This window comes from Eptesicus fuscus, chromosome 7 (genome assembly GCF_027574615.1).
Source record: "Eptesicus fuscus isolate TK198812 chromosome 7, DD_ASM_mEF_20220401, whole genome shotgun sequence".
NCBI classification, from domain to species: domain Eukaryota; kingdom Metazoa; phylum Chordata; class Mammalia; order Chiroptera; family Vespertilionidae; genus Eptesicus; species Eptesicus fuscus.
In genome coordinates, this window is record NC_072479.1 from 78,637,466 (window position 1) to 78,658,440 (window position 20,975).

Sequence of the window (20,975 nt, forward strand, 5' to 3'; positions counted from 1 at the left end):
AAAAAGATTGAACTAAGAAAAAAGAAAAGGATGAAACTAACTGGATCAAGCTGAATACCATAGGCTGAGAGCTCAGGCTGGTCTGAAATCAGTCACTATAGAATTTAACAATTTTTTAAATATATTTTTTATTTATTTCAGAGAGAAAGGGAGAGGGGAGAGAGATAGAAACATTAATGATGAGAGAGAATCATTGCCTGGCTGCCTCCTGCATGCCCCCCACTGGGGAAAGAGCCTGCATCCCTGGCATGTGTCCTTGACCAGAATCAAACCCGGAGCCCTTCAGTCCACAGGCTGACGCTCTATCCACTGAGTCAAACCAGCTAGGGCAGAATTTAACTATTTTTTAAATGTTGTTAAGAAAACACCAACTTTGAACACACTGGAGACCACCATTGTGTTACCTTCCAATCAGGTTTCTTCATTTGTATGCAGACTTTGAATGATAGCTTTTTAGCCATCTCTAATCCTACCTAATAATAGACAAATAGCAAATTGACCGCACCTTCGCTATGCCCAAGCCACACGCCCATCAGCCAAGCCACGCCCACCAACCAATCAGGATGAGTATGCAAATTACCCCCAACAAATATGGCGGCTAATTTGCATATCAAGACAGCGTAGAAAGAAGCCAAGAGCTGCAGAAGAGAGCAAAGCTGTGGAGAAGCAAGCAAGCCAGGGGGAGAAGAAGGGAGGAGCGGAGGCAGGGCCGGGGAGAAGGAAGGAGAGCGGCCAGGCTGGCAGAGAAGGAAGAAAAGCAGGGGGGCTGGCAGAGAAGGCGGGGCAGGATAGAGTGCAGCAGGAAACCCTTTTGCAGGATTTTTCCTGCAACGGGAACGCTAGTATACATATAATACACTTAATAGGTAGTAATTCTGCACCAGTCTTTTTTTTTTTTTAATTCAGACTTGCACATGGCCTCTCCCATAAAATTATTTGGGGGAGCAGACTTACCCTAGAACATATTAATCCAGTTCAATCAGATGCTAGATGAGGTTCAGACGCTTCTGCTCAGTGCTTGCTCTTGTCAGAAAGCCATACAATAACAAGTAAAATACGTCATGATAATTATTTAAGCTTAAGTCTTATGGTAAGTTTTGGATACTTTTGTTTAATTTATTTTTAATTTTCTGGTGAGATATAGTAATTATCTCTAAAAGTAGAAATGAATCATTGGTTTAAAAATTAAATTTAAGGAGAAAATACAATCAGTAAAATAAGATTGCCTCATGATGAAAAGTGCCAATTTGGCACTAAGTGATATTCAATTAATATTTAACCACACCACTCTTGCACCAACATATGAAATGAAAGCAATTGCCTTTAAGTTTCACATAAAATCTTTTTTTTAAGAAAGGGAAACTTTATTTTTTATTTACTTATTTCTTTTATGTATTTTTTAGAGCGAGGAAAGGAAAGAGAAACATCGATATGAGAGAGAAACATCGATGGATTGAGATGTTCCTGCCTAATTCAACTACTTAAGTTTTATCAACAAAAAGTTTATGTGAACAAAATTTAAATCTGACAGGGACAGCTCCTGGATAGGGCCATCCAAAATGAGGAAAAGACCAATTCTATCAGAAAAAGCTCATTAAAGTCTGGGCTACATTAGGTAAGCAGACATTTGCAAAAGCATGATCACCCTCCTTTTCTGCTGGCCTTCAAGGTGAGACAAGTGCAGATCGCTTAGCATTGGCTCACGGAAACCAAGTGCCAGCTGTACCCTTAGGTCTTGAGACAACCAAACATGCCCCCTACGTATTACCAAGTATCCTTGGGGGCCCATACACACTGGTGAGCATCCCTGTTCAAACCCCAAAATACACATTCAAAATCCACATCTGGCCCTGGCCAGTATTTCACAGTGGTTACGGCGTTGGCCCGAGGACTGAAGTGTCTCAGTTTCAATACTCTGTCAGGGGTACATGTCTGCGTTGCTGGTTGGATCCTGGTCAGGGCCATGCGGGAGGCAATGGGTAGATGTGTCTCTCTCGCATCAATGTTTCTTTCTCTCTCTCTCTCTCTCTCTCTCTCTCTCTCTCTCTCTCTCTCTCTTCTGTGTGTGTGTGTGTGTGTGTGTGTGTGTGTGTGTGTCTCCTTCTCACCTTCTTTCCTCCCTTCCACGCTCTTTCAAGCTCAATGGAAAAAAATCCTCGGGTGAGAATTTAAAATATATGTATAGGAATTCCTTTAAAGCTTAGGTTTTATGATTCAGCTGAATGAAAATGTCTATTTGCTGCTATCTATGTTTTGCTTGTTTTCCTACAGAATCACGCAAATGACCCCAAGGAAGATTTTCTACTAGTATCAGATGAAACAAAACTGGAGAAAAAAATTAATTTGTAGATTAGATTATAATTATACCATTGAATAACTTTGTGCAAGATATAGCCATGTCTATTCTGATGATATGAAAAGAGTTGCTCGGATGAAAGCAGTTGCTGAAATATGTGTGTGGTCATTATACTTGTGTTAAATAGTTATCTCTGCAACATTTTGAAAGAAGTTGGACCACGTCATAAAAATTGTCAAATTTACTAAGGCTTAGTCTTTAAACTGGGGACTTTACAGATATTTTCATGATAAGGGCAGTGCATTTCAGAAAGTACATGTTTACATTGAAGTTTTTAGTAGTTTCAAGACAAGGTCCTAGAACAGATATGTCAAATAAAAATATAAATAACTTTTTTTGTTTAAGAAAACTCCCTTAATTAAACATCTCTCAACTGTAAGTTAGTTGTACCAGCTGGAGTATCTACATGCTATTTTTAACCAGCTTAAGGGGCTCATTATGGCAGTTCCCAGTCCCCCATGTTACTGCTCAGAAAAGTGCCAGCAATAAAACTGAAACCAAGTTTAGACTCCAAATACAAAATAACACTATTTTAACTCATTTGAAATTTTGAGAGAATGCCAGACAGAATGCAGCACTAACAAGATGTTTTCAAATGGCACCACTGAATAATTCAGGGTATTGTGACATTTAAAAACACATTGTCAGCCCAATATAATGGTGATTTAAGCTCTTCAGGAGGCCTTTTAAAAAGTGAATCCTCTCGCCTGGCTGGTGTGACTCAGTTGGTTGAGCATCGTCTCTATGTACCAAGAGGTAGCCAGTTCGATTCCCAGTCAAAGCACATGCCTGGGGTTTCAGGCTTGATCCCCAGTAGGGGGCATGTAGGAAGCAGCTAATAGATGTTTCTCTCTCATAGATGGATGTTTCTATCTCTCTTTTCCTCTCCCTACCTCTCTCTGATATCAATAAAAACTTTTTTTTAAAAAGTAAACACTCTCTAGTAATTAAGGAGAGTGTTTTATAGGACATTCTCAGTAATTTAACATGGAAAAGGAACTTTTCTAATGTGGCTCTTTCAGACCTCATGATCAGTTTAACAGAAGGTGTTGAGGTTGAGATTGCAAGATTACATGTTCTAAAAAGTTTTTAATTATAATTTACTAGAGGCCCAGTGCACGAAATTTGTGCATGAGGGGGTAGGGTCCCTTAGCCTGGCCTGCACCTTCTTGCAATCTGGGACTTCTCGGGGAATGTTCGACTGCCGGTAGTCGGACATCCCTCTCACAATCTGGGACCACTGGCTCCTAATCCCTGGCCTGCCTGCCTGATCGCCCCAACCACTGCCTGCCTGCCTCATTGCCCCTAACCACTCACCTGCCTGCCTGATCACCCCTAACCACTCGCCTGCCTCCCTGATTGCCCCTCACCGCCTCTACCTGCCTAACTGATCGCCCCTAACTGCCTCGGCCCCCACCGCGATGGCTTCGTCCAGAAGGACATCCGGAATGACGTCCAGAAGGTTGTTAGGCTGTCCAGTCTAATTAGCATATTACGCTTTTATTATTGTAAATGATTTCTTATAAGTGTGGACCAAGATTTCTCTTCATATTGTGCCTCCAAATAAAAATACAGAAATAAATTAAGTACTGATGTTAACAGGGCACTGCAATTGTCATCTATAACTCTTACTGTTGAATCACATCCCCCAAATGATATGTTGAAATGTTAACACCCAGTACCTATAAATGTGATCTTCTTTAGCTCTCTCCAGAGGGCGCTGAGCCATGGGCATCTCTTGGGACAACTGGCACATGTGCTGCAAGACCAGGGGCAAGAGAAAGCCCCATCGAAAGAAGCAATAATCTGAGCTGGGACGCCCTGCTGCCAACACTAAGACTGGCCCCAGCCACACACACACAGTGCAAGTGCAGGAAGGCAAAAAGGACCGAGCCTTCAGGCCGGACGTGAGCAACTTCCCCTGGGGCTCGGAGTGTTGTAGGCACAAAACAAGGATTACTCATGTGATCTACAATGCATCCAACAACAAACGGGTACCCACCAAGACCCTAGCAAAGAAATGAATGGTGCTCACGGACAACACACCGTACCGACCGTGGTACGAGTCCCACGAGGCACCGCCCTGGGTCAGAGAAGGGGGCCAACCTGACTCCTGAGAAAGAGGAGAATTTAAACCAAAAATAAACAATGAAAGAAAATTCAGAAGAAATATGATGAAAAGAAAAGGAATGCCAGCGGCAGCAGTCTTCTAGCCAGAGAGCACCAAGCACCAAGCACGCTTCCTGCAGGCCTCGCTCCAAGACCCGGGTGGCCGCGCACATGGTCACATGCTGGAGTTCCAGGTGAGGAAAATCAAGGCCCGGAAAGGCCCCCCTATCTTAGCTCATGTAATCAAGGTGTTTCTTGTTCTAGAAACAAAGAAATAAATGTAATCTTATTTAGAAAACAGATACCTTCAAGCTAAGATGAGGCCATACAGTACTGAATTGAGATGGGCCCTAAACCAAGTAACTGATGTTCTTATAAAAAGAGAAAACAGGCAGTGCCCTCGGCGGTCCTGGATCTGTCTGTTGCTTCAACAGAGTTTGGACGAACAGCCCCAGGGACGCCCCTTCTCCCAGCCTCCGGCCACTCTCCTGCGTCTTATCCAGTCACCGCCTCAGAACCACCTCCGGGACCAGCCAACTCACGTGGTGTTGTTTTTTTCTACCTTAACTCCTTATTGCCGAACAACCATGAGCTCCCAAATTGGTCAGAATTATTCCACCGAGGTGGAGGCTGCGGTCACCCGCCTGGCCGCCTGCACCTGAGGACCTCCCGCACCTACCTCTCTCTGGGCTTCTATTTCCACTGACGACGTGGCTCTCGAGGGCGGGGACCGCTTCTTCCATGAGTTGGTGGAGAAGAAGCACGGCTGAGCGGCTCTTAAAGTTGCAAAACCAGCGCTGTGGCCGCCTTCTCTTCCAGGACGAGGTGAGGCCTCCCAGGATGAGTGGGCAAAACTCAGGGCCATGGAAGCCGCCCTGGCCTTGGAGAGGAGCCTGAACCAGGCCCTTTGGAGCTGCAGGCCCTGGATTCTGCCCGCGCAGACCCTCATCCTGTGACTCCTGCAGAACCACTTCCGGGGTGAGGGGGTGAAACTCATCAAGAAGATGGGTGACACCTGACTCACCTCCGCAGGCTGGCCGGCCCCCAGGCTGGGCTGGGCGAGTATCTCTTCGAAAGACTCACCCTCAAGCATGACTAGGAGCCTTTGGAGCCCAGAGGCCTTTGAGAGGCCCCTCTGCATCCCCTGGTGTCTGGCTTTTACCTGAGCCTCTCCCAAAACTGCTAGCCATTCTTTTAACCACCTGAAGCCCTCTCCCATGCATCCGATCAAATGAAACAATAAAGCTTTTTGCAGTAAAAAAAAAAAAGAGAGAGAGAGAGAGAATAGAGACATGGGGAGACGATCGCTGTGTGAAGACACAGAGACACACAAACACCGAGGGAAGACGGCCATGAGAAAATGAGGCAGAGACTGGGGTTGTGTTGCCATAAACCAAGGAATGCCTGGAGCTATCAGCCCCTGGGAGAGGCAAGGCGTCTTCTCCCTTAGAACTGGGAACCCCTTGGTATGGGGCTTCTAGTCTCTAGGTCAGTGGAGAATAAATTTCTGTTGTTTAAAGCCACCAGTTTGCGGTAGTTTGCTACAGTGACCCTAGGAAACAACTCCCATTGCAATTGTTTAAGAATACCCAAATGGCCTCTGTTCTCATTGCCTAACTTAATTAAGGTGATAATTTAGAATTCATATAGTATCTAACAAAATAGAGTGATAGTCTATATTGTATACAGGAGTGATGTGAAATTACGTTTGATAGGACACTGCAGTGGGGGGAAAAATAAAAGAAGCAAGTTTACATTCACCCTCAGTTCAACTCCATCATGTTACTGATGGTTTCACTGAAGTGTAGAGGGAGAGAAAAATAACTCGGCCAAGATAACAAAGCATTTTCGCAGTAGATATTGAGCTAGGACTTTTACGTCTCTTGATTTTTTCTTGTTGTTAATCCTCACCCAAGGGTGTGTGTGTGTGTGTGTGTGTGTGTGTGTGTGTGTGTGTGTATCCCTATTGATTTCAGAGAGGAAGGTGGAGGGAAAGATAGAAACATCAATGATGAGAATCATTGATGGGTTGCCTCCTGCATGCCCCCTACTGGGGATGGAGCGGGTTCATAGGTCAAGATCATCCAGTGAGTACATTGGCTGGGCACCCAATGATATTTTTTCCATTGATTTTTAGAGAGATTGGAAAGGAAGAAGGGAGGGAAGGAGGGAGACAGTGAGAGACAGACAGACAGAGAGAGACATCAATATGAGAGAGACACATCGATTGGTTGCCTCCAATACCTGCCCTGATCCGAGGCTGGGATTGAACCTGAAACCCTGGAACGTTGCCTTTGACTGGGAATCAAACCACAGACCCTTCGGTGTAGGGGCTGACACTTTAACCACTGAGCAACACGGGCCAGAGCTACATCTCTTTATTTTTAATCCAGGATTTCTCCCTTGTCCCTCTGGAATAAGGCTGCATTCTCCAGGGCTAGAAGCCAAAAAGGATTTGAAAAAGATAGCCTTTCCAGCACAAGAATATTTAAATAGCATGGTTCCCACACAATGCTCTCAAGAGGTTGCTTTTCTTATTTAAATAAATATAGATTCTTTACCCGAGACAAGTCTAGGATTTGTCATAAATCCAAAATCAGTTTCCACGTATTTGGGTAGAGAGCTAAATTTTGTGTTTGATGGCAGCAAAAATAAACTTCGAATGTAATTATGTTCTATTGAGTCAGAAAAAAAAAAGAAAGAAAACAAGGGGGATTTATGATGGCCACCACTTCCAATAAGATCAAAATAATTACTTTTCTTCACCCTAGGACCGTGGTCAGCAAACTGCAGCTCGCGAGCCACATGCGGCTCTTTGGCCCCTTGAGTGTGGCTCTTCCACAAAATACCATGGCCTGGGCGAGTCTATTTTGAAGAAGTGGCGTTAGAAGAAGTTTAAGTTTAAAAAATTTGGCTCTCAAAAGAAATTTCAATTGTTGTACTGTTGATATTTGGCTCTGTTGACTAATGAGTTTGCCGACCACTGCCCTAGGATATTACTTATTAAAAAGAAATGTTGGGGGGTGCGGGAAGAGACTGGACAAAAGTCGCACACCTATGGATGAGGACAGTGGCGGGGTGGGCGGGGAGGGGGTAATGGCAGAGGGTGGGGTGGGAACCGGGTAGAGGGGAGCTATGGGGGAAAAAAGAGGAACAATTGTAATAATCTGAACAATAAAGATTTATTAAATTTAAAAAAAAAGAGAAATGTTAAAATAGTAACATCCTCATCTTGCCTATCACGCTGTGTCGCTGAGGGCAGTAACTTCCAGGGGTTATCTGGGTCCTGATCAGGGCAATAGAAGCCCCGGGATTGTGTTTTGGACACTCTTCAGAAGTTTGATCCCATTCAATTTCTTGGCTGAGTTCTTGCCTTTGTTGAATTTCTCTCTAAAGGTTAAAGGTCAAAGGGGCCTTGCTAACAACAGGCAACCCGTCTCTCCAAACGGAGAAAAGCCTCAAATTGGGAAAAGAATGCAGAGGCAGCGATGCCTTTTGATTTCTGCAAATCACCAGTGATGTGAAAGGTCAAGCAGGCAGGGCTGAGATGGACGCAGGGTGTTTTTCCCATTGTAAAGGCTGGGGGAAACCTGCGACTATGAAGCTGGGTGGAGTCTTCCTGAGGCTCAAGGACTAAAGGCGGAACGTGCCTAAGCTCCCAGCAGCAAGAAAGAGTTACGGCGCCAACTGCGATGGAGGAAAAAGTTGCCCTTGTTTATAAGAAACATTTTTAAATTTAATTGTAAAAATCCTCCAAAGGAGCTTGTTTGCCTCATTGCTGAACTGCCTGCCGGTGCAGTGCTGAACTTGAACATTATTACCCTTAGACCCCCTACCCCCACCCGGACGTACTTAACACCTTGTTTTTCAAACATGCTGTGTCTCTAGGCAGACCTAGAGCTTGTCATAAATCTAAAAATCATCACCACTACCTGGAAGCTATCCAGTCAGCCAGAGAAGCAGCCTTTGCACACCAGTTCACTCTACACACACACACACACACACACACACACACACACACACACAAACACTGCAAGCTGAGTTTGTGCTTTCGGACAGGCATTGCAAACTCCATCTGAGAGGCTGATGGTGCCTGCCCTGAACACAGTTTCAGATTATTTCGTTCTTCCCTGAAGCTTTCGGGGAAAAGCTTGCCACCAGATTTATTTGGAAAAAAAAAAAAAAGAATTCCATCTCACGTGAGTGATTTCTTGGCACGAAGAGCCTTTCCTTTCATGTTCTATGAGTAGCGTGTGCACCACATTGCTTCAAAAGGCAGGTTTTCCTCCCACAGACAGAGAGCAAGCTCCTGGAACCGGCGGCAATCCCAACAAAGCTGCGTTTGGGGAGCCCACGCCCCAGCTTTAGGAAGCTTGAATTATACTTACCCCAAACAACTTCATTGCTTCGCCTGAATTGGTCAATATTTTGTGGTGGTAATTATTATTTTTTTTATTTGTTTGGCTAATAGGAAAACAATTTTCTTTGATTCTGGGTGCTAAAATCATAAACAGTGTTTCTTGCAGCAATGGGAAATACGATTATGGCACCGAAAACTGTGTTGGCTGGCCAGCACACGCACGCCCCAGTACTCTGAGGTGGAATCAAAGGCCTTTCATTGTGTCGTCACTTGCCCGTCAATCGCCGGCCTCTGGAACCTCTCTTTCCAGGTAAACAAGAAGGTGGAGACATGGCTGGCCTCGGGCAGCATACTCTCAACTAGAGGCAAGTTGATTTGTGATTGATGGGAATAATGACCTTGCCCCATCCGCAGAAAAGCAGGTGCTCCCTTTCTTTCACCCACTTTCTGATGTGCACTGAGATCCAGAGAAACAGGGGCCAGCTCATCGCCACGCTGACGGTTCCCTCTCTTTCCTGCTTTTCACCCAAAATGGTCATTAGACTTTTGAGGTCAAACAAAAGATTTGATACAAAACATTGAGAAATGCAGTGTTCCAGGCTGTGTTTTGAAATTTATTTTACTCCTCCACAAAAAGTGTTAGGCCCTAGCTGGTCTGGCTCGGTGGATAGAGCGTCAGCCTTCGGACTAAGAGTCCCAGGTTTGATTCCAGTCAAGGGCACGTGGCGGATGGTGGGCCAATCCCCAATGGGACGTGCAGGAGGCGGCCGATCGATGATTCTCTCTCATCACGATGTTTCTCTCTCTCTCTCTCCCTCTCCTTCCTCTCTGAAATCAATAAAAATATATTTTTTAAAAGAGTGTTAGGCAAACAGGTATGTTATTCCATTTATTGGATCTGATATGGACGGAGAAGTAACGTTTTCATTTAGAAATCTCTGCTGTCTTCTGTCTGCATTCCTTTTCCAGGTGACGCGTCAGCACTGACCACAAGTAACCAGATCACATTTCCCTTTTTTTCCTATACAGCAAGAACAAGCTTTAAGATTATCAAGGATTTCAAAATACAAGATCTTACACCCTCTGGTTTTAGGTCAGAAGTGGTAGAAATACAGGGGACTTGTCAGATGGGGCTAGGCTCTGATCGTGGCCCCCTGACACCCTACCTGAGTTATCATGGCAAGCTACCCAAACGCCAGTGACTGCCCAGTAAGCTGGCCCTAACGTCACCTTCCTCTAGAACTAGAAACAATGTATTATGTAAAGTGGTTGGCTTATTATATTACTCTTGTTGTTGTTATTATTGCCAGTACTACTAATGCCTAATAAAAATTACATGCTTAAAAGATATCTGTTTCGCCGAAACCGGTTTGGCTCAGTGGATAGAGCGTCGGCCTGCGGACTCAAGGGTCCCAGGTTTGATTCCGGTCAAGGGCATGTACCTTGGTTGCGGGCACATCCCCAGTAGGGGGCGGTGCAAGAGGCAGCTGATTGATGTTTCTCTCTCATCGATGTTTCTAACTCTCTATCCCTCTCTCTTCCTCTCTGTAAAAAATCAATAAAATATATATTTAAAAAAAAAAAAAAGATATCTGTTTTGTGGAGGAATAAATATTTTAAATGGTTCTCCACAGACCCCCTCAGTTGCCTGTGATGTAATTAATATGCTAAAGCAGTGCCAAACTTTAAGGGACATACTAGGCCCCTGGGAATGTTGTTAAGATGCACATCCCAGATCAATAAGTCTGAGATTCTGCATTTCTAACAAGCTCCTGGTCCATACTGAGACTTTGACTAAATTCCTAGGTAATTCCATTATCAAGGAATGGGCTAGTTCTTAGATATTCACATGACAAACTTGCCTTGGGGTGGTGAATACACAAAGCAATATACAGATGATGAATTGTACTCCGGAACCGTATGTAACTTTATTAACCAATGTAATCCAATAAATAAATATATTCTATCCAAACAAAAATTAAACATCAGTTAGACAGAATTGGTTTTTTCTCACCACAGCAATGGATTCTAAACAGTGTTATTGTATTTGCTCAAGTTATCAGTGAACTTACCACATGAAATGAGCTAAGAATCAAATTTCAGCCTAAGAAGAGCTGGGTCACACCTATCTTCTAAACAAGAACAAGGGGTCCCAGCCCCAAACTAGACCCCCAGCTCAGGGTCCCAGAGCTGGAAAAAGGAAGTCTCTACGGGCAGCAAGAACTACAGGTTGTAAAAAACAGTGGGGATTGGGGCTCAGTGACACAGAGGCTGCTGGAGACCTAGCTATTCCTCTTAAAAGGCCAGCATCACGAAATGAACTTACAAGGTCCTGCTTCCTCTGAGCTCCAGTGTCAGGGTGAGGCTCTGAAGAACACAGGCACATATGAGGAAGAAATGGATTGTCTGGCATCAGGGCAGGAACTCAGGGGCGGCTTTCTCCCAGACAGAAGTGTCTGTCCGCAGGGATCATTGCTCCTATGCTGGGACCTCCCGGGTCGCAGAGCTGACTGGCAGCCATTTCTGTTTGCTCTGCCCTGGTGATTCCCCAAGACCCCGCCTCACCCAATTTATAACCCCACCCAAGCTGAGTGCAGTGGCTTTTGCATATGAATGGCCTGTCCTTGCTTAAGCTAAAATCTCTCAAACAGGCTGCAGCTGGGTCAGGAAGTCTCAAACCTATCAATAAAAGGCCCAAGACCCGGCACCAGCACCTGCCTTGCTTCATAGCTGGGCCTCCTCTGGGCACTTCCAAACCTGATACAAACAGGAGGAATCTTCAGATCTCTCTGTAGCTCCTGGTGGCCCCAGGCAGTGGCTGACTTTGCACCTCCCTGGAGACCCAAGAGCCAGTGTGCCCAGTGGTCAGTGTCAGACCATAGCAGATTACAACCCTGTACATTCATAAGCAACACACTCAAGGGGCAGACTCAGTAAGTACCAAAGCCCCACTGAAGCAAGCTCTGCTCCATAGAGGTGTCTCCTGCACAGCCAATTGGCCTGGTCAATTCCTCCCAGTGACACCAACAGCAATCAAGTCTCAACTACAACAAGACTGTGCTCACAGCCCACAAAGGGGTGCACCTAGAGCTCCCACCTCAGGTGACTGGTGAGGCTGAGCCACTGGGCCCTATAGAACACCTACTGCAGAAGGCCACTCTACCAACTCAAGGAGACATAGCAGCTCTACCCAATACATACAAACAAACACAGGGAAGCAGCCAAAATGGGAGACAAAGAAACATGTCACAAATGAAAGAAATTGAAGAAAGCAAACTAGTGGATATAGAGTTCAAAACCACGGTTATAAGGTTACTCAAGAATCTTCAAGAAACCTCCAAAAAAAAATGGAAATGGACTAGTCAGAAATTAAGCATACACTGACTGAAATAAAGAATAACATACAGGGATTCAATAGTAGAGTAGAGGATTCTGAAAGTCAAATCAACAATTTGAAATATGAGGAAGCAAAAAACACCCAACCAGAAGAGAAAAAAGAATTCAAAAAATGTGAGGATGTTGTAAGGAGCCACTGGGACAACTTCAAGTGTATCAACATTTGCATTATGGGGGTGCAAGAAGAAGAGAGAGAGCAAGATATTGAACCTATTTGAAGAAATAATGACAGAAAACTTCCCCTATCTGGTGAAAGAAATAGACTTACAAGTCCAGGAAGCACAAATAGTCCCAAACAAGAGGAACCCAAAGAAAACCACACCAAGGCACATCATAATAAAAATGCCAAGGGCTAAAGACAAAGAGAATCTTAAAAGCAGCAAGATACCTACAAGGGAATGCCCATACGACTGTCAGCTGATTTCTCAACAGAAACTATGCAGGCCAGAAGGGAGTGGCAAGAAATATTCAAAGTGATGAATAGCAAGGACCTACAACCAAGATTACTCTACCCAGCAAAGCTATCATTTAGAATTGAAGGTCAGATAAAGAGCTCACAGAGAAGAAAAAGCTAAAGGAGTTCATCACCACTAAACCAGTATTATATGAAACTAGAGGCCCGGTACACGAAATTCGTGCACGGAGGGGGGTTGTCCCTCAGCCCAGCCTGTACCCTCTCCAATCTGGGACCCCTCAAGGGATCGGGCCTAAACAGGCAGTCGGACATCCCTCTCACAATAGGACTGCTGGCTCCCAACTGCTTGCCTGCCTGCCTTCCTGATTGTCCTAACCGCTTCTGCCTGCCAGCCTATCACCCCCTAACCACTCTGCTGCCAGCCTGTTTGCCCCCACTTCCCTCCTCTGCCGGCCTGGTTACCCCCCTAACTGCCCTCTCCTGCAGGGTTGATCACCTCCAACTGCCCTGCCTTGCAGGCTGGTCCTTCTCAACTGCCCTCCCTTGCAGGCTGGGTGCCTCCCAATTGCCCTCTCCTGCTGGCCATCTTGTGTCACATGGGGGCAGGATCTTTGACCACATGGGGGCAGATATATTGTGTGTTGCAGTGATGATCAATCTGCATAGTACTCTTTTATTAGATAGGATAGAGGCCTGGTACAGGGGTGGGGGCCAGCTGGTTTGCCCTGAAGGGTGTCCCTGATCAGGGTGGGGTTCCCTTGGGGCATGGGGCAGCCTGAGCGAGGGGCCTGTGGTGGTTTGCAGGTGGGCCACGCCCTCTGGCAACGAAAGCAGAGGCCCTGGTATCTGGAATTTATTTTCCTTCTACAATTGAAACTTTGTAGCCTGGAGCAGAGCCAAGCCTGGGGCTCCCTCCGAGGCCCACAGCCATTTGTGTTGGGGTTATAATTGAAACTTTGTAGCCTTAAGCGGGTGCGCCCGGCCAGGGTGTGCAGAAAGCTTTGCTTCCCCTGTTGCCAGCGGCAACCCTGGCCTGCTCTCTCAAGCTCCATTCTGTTGTTTGAATTTGTTTACCTTCTATAATTGAAACTTTGCTTGAGTGGAGGCTTAGGCCTGCAACGGCTGGCAGAAAGCTTGGCTTCCTCTGTTACCTAGAAACCTTGCTCTCTGTGGCTGTAGCCATCTTGGTTTGGGTTAATTTGCATACTCGCTCTGATTGGATGGTGGGTGTGGCTTGTGGGTGTGTCGGAGGTATGGCCAATTTGCATATTTGTCTATTATTAGATAGGATGTTGAAAGGCATTTTTTAAGAAGAGGAAAAATAAAATAAAAAACAAGAAGAGGAAGAAGAAAAAGATCAAAATATGAACAACAAAATGGCAACAAATACATACCTATGAACAATTGAATCTAAAAATCAAAATAAATGAATAAGAAATCTAATGAGCCCTAACCGGTTTGGCTCAGTGGATAGAGCATCGGCCTGCAGACTCAGGGGTCCCAGGTTCAATTCCGGTTAAGGGCATGTACCTTGGTTGCGGGCACATCCCCGGTGGGGGGTGTGCAGGAGGCGGCTGATAGATGTTTCTCTCTCATCAACGTTTCTCTCTCTCCCTCTCTCTTCCTCTCTGTAAAAAATCAATAAAATATATATTTTTAAAAAATCTAATGAACAGAATAAACTGATGAATAAAATAGAATCAGAGGCATGGAAATGGAACAGACTGATGATTCTCAGAGGGAAGGGGGGTGAGGGGGGAGGGCAGAGATTAAACAAAGATCTTATGTGTATATATGCATTACCTAAGGACACAGACAATAGGGTGGTGAAGGCCTGGGGTGGGTGGGAACTGGGTGGAGGAGAGCAAGGGGGGGGGGGGAAGAGAGGCATCTGTAATAATCTCAACCATAAAGATTAAAACAATTAAAAAAATAAGTAAATTCTCATACCTTAAAAAAAAGAAAAAGATTCACAATGGAGGATATGTTACTCAGCCTTTTTTGATAAAAATATGTATATACTTATGTTTGTATGTGCAAAAGTAGACTGGCTTTCACTGTTATACACTTTTGTACTCTGAAACTTTTTGTATGAAGTACATGCATTACTTTTTCAATAAAACCTAATCTATAAAAGATAAAAAACAAACAACAATGTTAAGTCAATCAGGAAAGTGATATTGAATAATTGATACTAGGGATTACTGTTAAATTTTTTACATGTGATATGATACTGTGGCTATGTTTTATAAGTGAAATTCTTATCTTTTAGAGATACAATGCCAAGTATCAACAGCTTAAATGATCCTCAGATGTCGGAAATTTACTTCAAAATATCCCAAGGGAGCAGATATAGATGGAACAAGATTGGCCATGTATTGTTAAAGCAGGTTCTCTAAGCTCCTCTCTGTATTCTTAAATACGCTTGGAATTTTACATGATTATTTTGTTTTGTTTTTTACAAATAAAACCACATAATAACCTGAAGAAAATAACTTACCTGGACATTGAATAGGAAAGGACTTTCTCCACATTAACCAAGAAAAGATTCATAATGAAAAAGATTGTGAGAGTTAATTTAAAAATCTGTATAAAAATAACAAAAGTTGGACATTGTTTGCAACATGTAAAAGGATTAATATTTTTACACTAGAGGCCCGGTGCATGGATTCATGCAACAGTGGGGTCCTTCAGCCTGGCCTGCACCCTCTCACAATCCAGGACCCCTTGGGCGATGTCAGATTGCCAGTTTCAGCTTGATCCCCGGGGACCAGGCTGAAATTGGCAGTCCGACATCCCCCGGGGGGGAATATAGTAGTGCACAAGGCAGCAGGCGGCTGGGGAGGAGCCTGAGCACCCCGCTGGGGACCACGCCACTCCCACTCATCCCCATGGCACCTGCCTCCGCCACTGCTCAGTAGCACTGACGCAGAGGTGGGAGAGGCTCGCACTGCCACAGCTCTGGCGCCCATCGATCAGCTAGGCGGTGCTCCCACTGTGGGAGTGCACTGACCACCAGGGACCAGCTCCTGCATTGAGCGTCTGCCCCCTGGTGGTCAGTGTGCGTCATAGCAACCAGTCAAATGGTCAACTATAAGCATAAGAATATACCCAGGCTTTATTGTCATAAATATAAATTAAAACCATAAGCTGTCCTTTATTTTATTTTCATGCTAGTATTCAGGAATGGAAGGGCACAAGGCCACATACCATTTGTAGAATACAAATAACAAAACACGCTCCAAGTTTTCAGTTCGAGCATTGTTTACACTGGTGAGACAGTGGAAACTAAAATACTCAACAATAAGGGACCAGCTAACAAAAGTATGTATGGCACACACATACAATGGGATGTTACATTGTACTAGGAGTCCAGTGATGTAGAGATGCTCAGCATATACATGATACATTATTAACCAATCTGGAAAAAAATCTTTTCTGTGTGGATAGAAGAAAATATCCTCATACATTGACACCTAATATATTAATAGTGATTTTAAAAATATGATTGGATTTTAGTTTAACCCTTTGCACTCGCTTGCTTTTTTCTCGAGCTGCTACTGATGCTAACCATGTCGAGTCACACTCGACATCCGAGTGCAAAAGGTTAAGTATTTTTGTATGAATTTTCTAAATCTTTATATTGAATATATGTCACATATTTGGAAAATTTTCAAGGAAATTATTTGATACTTTTAGAAAATGTACTGTATTGACCAAGAATTACTCATAGTACTATTTTTTTTACCAAAGGGTTCAAGTAAAGAGCAATACAAAACGCTGATGCTAAAAATGAAGTCACCATTTTTCCTTGTATGTTATCCAGCTATTAAATAACAATTTAACTATTAGAGTACTACAGTTTCTTCTGAAATTTGTATGTCTTCTAAAAAAAAACAACAAAAAAAAACGGGGTGGGGTTGCTATACAAATTAAATTCAGATTTTATAAATAGTTCCTCTTCATAAATTAGGTACTCCTTCAGACATTCTATATAGACTCCTCTAGGATTGACCAGTCTGCCTGGGTCTTGTGACTGAAACAGTAATTGCTTTAGGACTGAAATAATCTTGTTCAATACTCTGTACAGGTAAGACTGGGAACTACTTAGAGGTTTCTTCACCAATTTTCTAAATATTGTTCTAAGTTTTCTCCTTACTTCTATCTGGCCATATCTGGGAAAAAACAAAAGTTATCCCCAAATTCCTCCTCCTAATCATGGCCAAAGGAACATTTCCCAGCCAGCTGTATGGCACCTAGTAAATATTGATTCAGCTATTTCTCAGGAGACAGAGTGAAAATTTATGACCATAAAACCAAAGCAGTTTGCACAGACGATGGCTGTATATAAAAATTGTTGTTTAAAGCAAGTAGGCAAATTAAATTTGTCAGAAACTTTAGCCTACTCCACTTCTGTTTCCACAGGTAATTATCTCCATTCTTGACCACTAACGCCCATAATGGTTTTAGGATATTTGTAAATTTTAAAAGAATTCTCCAGAGACAAAGTCTAACATTAAAAGCCTGATAACAGCATCACCTTTCATTCACTTAAATACTTCTTCAGCCAGCCAGTGTGGCTGAGTTATTGGGCGTCCACCTATGAACCAGGAGGTCACGGTTCCATTCCCAGTCAGGGCATATACCAGGGTTACGGGCTCCATCTCCAGTGTGGGGTGTGCAGGAGGCAGCCGATCGATGACTCGCTCTCATCATTGGTGTTTCTATCTCTCCCTCTCCTTCCTCTCAGAAATCAATAAAAAATATTTTTTAATTAAAAAAAATTGGAACACTCAGACACAGAGCAGACTGGTAATAGCCAGAGGGGAAGGGATTGGGGGACTGGGTGAAAAGAGGTAACTACAAATTGGTATTTACAAAATAGTCACAGGCTGTAAAGTACAGCATAGGGAATAGTCAATAATATTGTGAAAGCTATGTATGGTGCCAGGTGGGTACTGGGAATATCAGGGGAAGCACTTTCTGAAAACGTATGACTGTCTAGCTGCTGTGCTGCATACCTGAGACCAAAACACAGCAATGTTGAAGGTGAGCTATAATTGAAAACTAAAAAAATATTTCAACTAATTTATTTTTACAGAACAAAGTGTGCCAGTCCGTCCTTCATGATGTGCCTCTAACCGCCCACCCCCCTACCGGTACCCCATGTTCCAGCCACACTGGTGGCGTTCTATTCATGCAGCAGGCCAAGCCTACCCTCCTCAGACCCTCTTACTTACCACATCAGCCCCAAACACACTCCTCACACACACATACCTGCCAGGTCTCTCTGCTCAACCATTACCACCTCTAACTTCCAACTGTGCTAACTGAACAGCACCCTACCTTCTTTCTCTAGTTCCTCTGCTTTTCTTCATGGCCCTTTTCACTGACTTCATCTTTTAGTTTATTGTCTTATCCCTCCCCTCCCCACTAGAATGTAAGTTCCATGAGAACAGGGCCTTTTGCTTTATCCATTCCTGTGTCCCCCGAAAACACTGAACATAATATAGAATTGAGTAAGGCCGAAACCGGTTTGGCTCAGTGGATAGAGCATCGGCCTGCGGACTGAAAGGTCCCAGGTTCGATTCTGGTCAAGGGCATGTACCTTGGTTGCGGGCACATCCCCAGTGGGGGGTGTGCAAGAGGCAGCTGATTGATGTTTCTCTCTCATCGATGTTTCTAACTCTCTATCCCTCTCTCTTCCTCTCTGTAAAAAATCAATGAAATATATATTTTTTTAAAAGAATTGAGTAAGTACTGAATTAATACATTTCCTTGATCCCTCCTTTATTGCTCCTTTGATTCCTTTTTATTTGAGTTCCTGTTTTGAATCGAGTGAAGTTGAGGAAAAACAGAAAGATTGTACTTTAATTTTGCCTGAAAATGCTTTATGTAAGATGATATAAATTACACTGCAGGCCCTAGCTGGTTTGCTTAGTGGTTAGAGCAGTAGCCCACAGACTGAAGGGCCTTGGTTTCAATCCCAAAGGTTGCAAGCTTGATCCCCAGCCTTGGTCCGGGCACGTGTGGGAGGCAACCAATTGAGGTCTCTCTTACATCAATGTTTCTCTTTCTCTCCTCCTCCTCCCTTCCACTGTAAAAAAACGTTTTAATAGAAAAAATACTCAGATGAGGATTAACAAAAAAATAAAAATAAATTACAATGCAGTCTGAAAACACATCCCTGATCCTTGTATAGGCTTAACTCTTGTTTACAGTAATGGAGCCAGGAAAATGGATGATTCAATAGCAGATTCCTATTTGTAATGGTTTGAAAGTCTGGTTTCTAATCTGGAATGTAAGGAGCTCGGAAGTCGTCTGCCCTAACAGGTAGAAGTTGAATTGTATGTCAACAACTCTCCTTAGATCCATCAGAGTACAGAGGTCACAAGGCAAATCACTGCCCCCAAACCAGAGACAGGAGACGGAGAATCACCTACCAGAGCAGAACCTCCATGGGAACCAGTAGTGGGGTAGGAAAACTGTAGTTGGCGAATTGCTGAAAGCTCAGTGTAGGTAAGGTTGAGTTAAAAACTCCAAAGGGACCCAGTCATACACACACACACATCCAGCCCCACACACAATTTGTGTTTTACCCCCAGGAGTCCTACCAAATTCTCACAGCAAAGGCAGGGAAAAGTCCCCTCTTGCTTTTAGCAGGAGGAGGGGAAAGTAGCCATTTTCAAAGAGACCCAAAATATTCAGCAGTTTTTGTTTTTTAATTGATTTCAGAGAGAGGAAGGGGAGGATAGAAACATCAATGATGAGAATCGATTGGCTGCTTCCTGCCCGCCCCCTACTGGAGATCAGGTCCACACCCCAGGCATGTGCCCTGACCTGGGAATCGAACAATGACCTCCTGGTTCATGGGTCTTGCTCAACCTCTGAGACACACCAGTGGGACATTCTGCAGTTCTTAAGGAGGCCTGTCCTCTAGGGAAACTATTTCACCAGAACCTAACCCTACTGAAGTTTTGTTGGGGCCTAACTGACCTGGGAGAAGTCTTCCAGGTGGGAGAAGGGCAAATACCCAACTACAGCTGCCTCCAGCCCTGCTCCACCTAAGGAAGGAAAAACTGAGAGGCCTGGCAACCCTTTTTGGGACTCCTCCAGAGGAGAGCTTTGTTACTTTCACCTTAATAAACCTCCCCTTTGGTTAAAAACAACCACCACAAAAACCTGAGAGGCTCTTGTGAAGGTCATAGCCCAGGGCCACAGGCTCACTCTCCCGCCGCCCCCGACCACACACACACACACACACACACACACACACACACACACACTTCCCACATCACTAAAAGCCTATTTACAGTGGTTCTTTACCAGGGACATCATGTCTGGCTTTCAACAAACAATTACTACATGGATGCCAAAATGCAAAAAACACATTTCAAAGACAAAAAGCAAGCTCAGATACAGCAGGCACGTAGGAATTATCAGGCTAGGAATTTAAAATAATTAGATCAATATACTAAGATAATACATATTAACATACTAATGGAAAAGTAGACAACTTTCAGGAACCAATGGCCAATGTAAGCAGAAAGACAGAAATTAAGACTCAAGAAGAAATCCTACAAATAAAAACATGATAATAGAAATAATGAAAAAATGACTTTGATGGGTTCGTTAGACTGGACACAGTTAAGGAAAGTGTCTGTGGGCTTGGGAATATATCAAAATAAATTTTCAAAACAGAGAAGCAAAAAAAAAATTTTAAAGACTAAGAAAAAGGGGAACAGAATAGACACAAACTTCGGGACAACTACAAAGGTTTAGCATATGTGTGAGAGGAATACCAGAAGAGAGAAAGGAACAGAGGCAATATTGGAAGCAGTAATGACAGAATTTCCCCAAATTAACGTCAGACAGCTAAACACAGAATAAGGATAAATGCCCCCCTCCTCCCAAAAATGTACAACTAGGTCTATCATATTCAAATTGCAGAAAAATAAAAGGAAAAAAATCTTGAAAGAAGGGGGCAAAAATACCATATATCTATAGAGGAGCAAAGATAGAATAGCATCAGGCATTTCCTCATAAATCATGCAATTGAAGAAAGTGAAATATGTATTGAAAGAAAAACAAACACACCTATTAATTCTTTATTCTGTGAAACCATCCTTCAAAAGTGAAGGAGAAATAAAGACTTTCTCAGACAAACAAAAATTGGGAGAATTTGTTGCCAGATCTGCCTTGCAAGAAATATAATTTCAGAGAGAAGGAAAAGATATATAGGTCAGTGTCGATGTAAGAAACGTCCAAATCCGTAGAGAAGCTTTGATTTAATTTCAGTCAAGATGACAATTGCTGGAAAGCAAAATTTCAACGGATTG

General features: G+C 43.6%; 1 protein-coding gene and 1 pseudogene across 1 annotated transcript in view; one reads left to right on the forward strand and one right to left on the reverse strand.

The window, feature by feature from the left end:
* Positions 1–4,083: 4,083 nt before the first annotated feature.
* LOC129149725 (40S ribosomal protein S8-like) lies at positions 4,084–4,743 on the forward strand (annotated as a pseudogene).
* A 4,902-nt stretch (positions 4,744–9,645) lies between these two features.
* The window catches only part of AEBP2 (AE binding protein 2), an 80,189-nt gene continuing 68,859 nt past the window's right edge, over positions 9,646–20,975 (reverse strand). Inside the window, exon 9 of the mRNA XM_054719233.1 lies at positions 9,646–9,846. Coding sequence (XP_054575208.1) covers positions 9,828–9,846 — 19 coding nt within the window. The 3' untranslated portion in view covers positions 9,646–9,827. The remainder of the gene's footprint in view (positions 9,847–20,975) is intronic.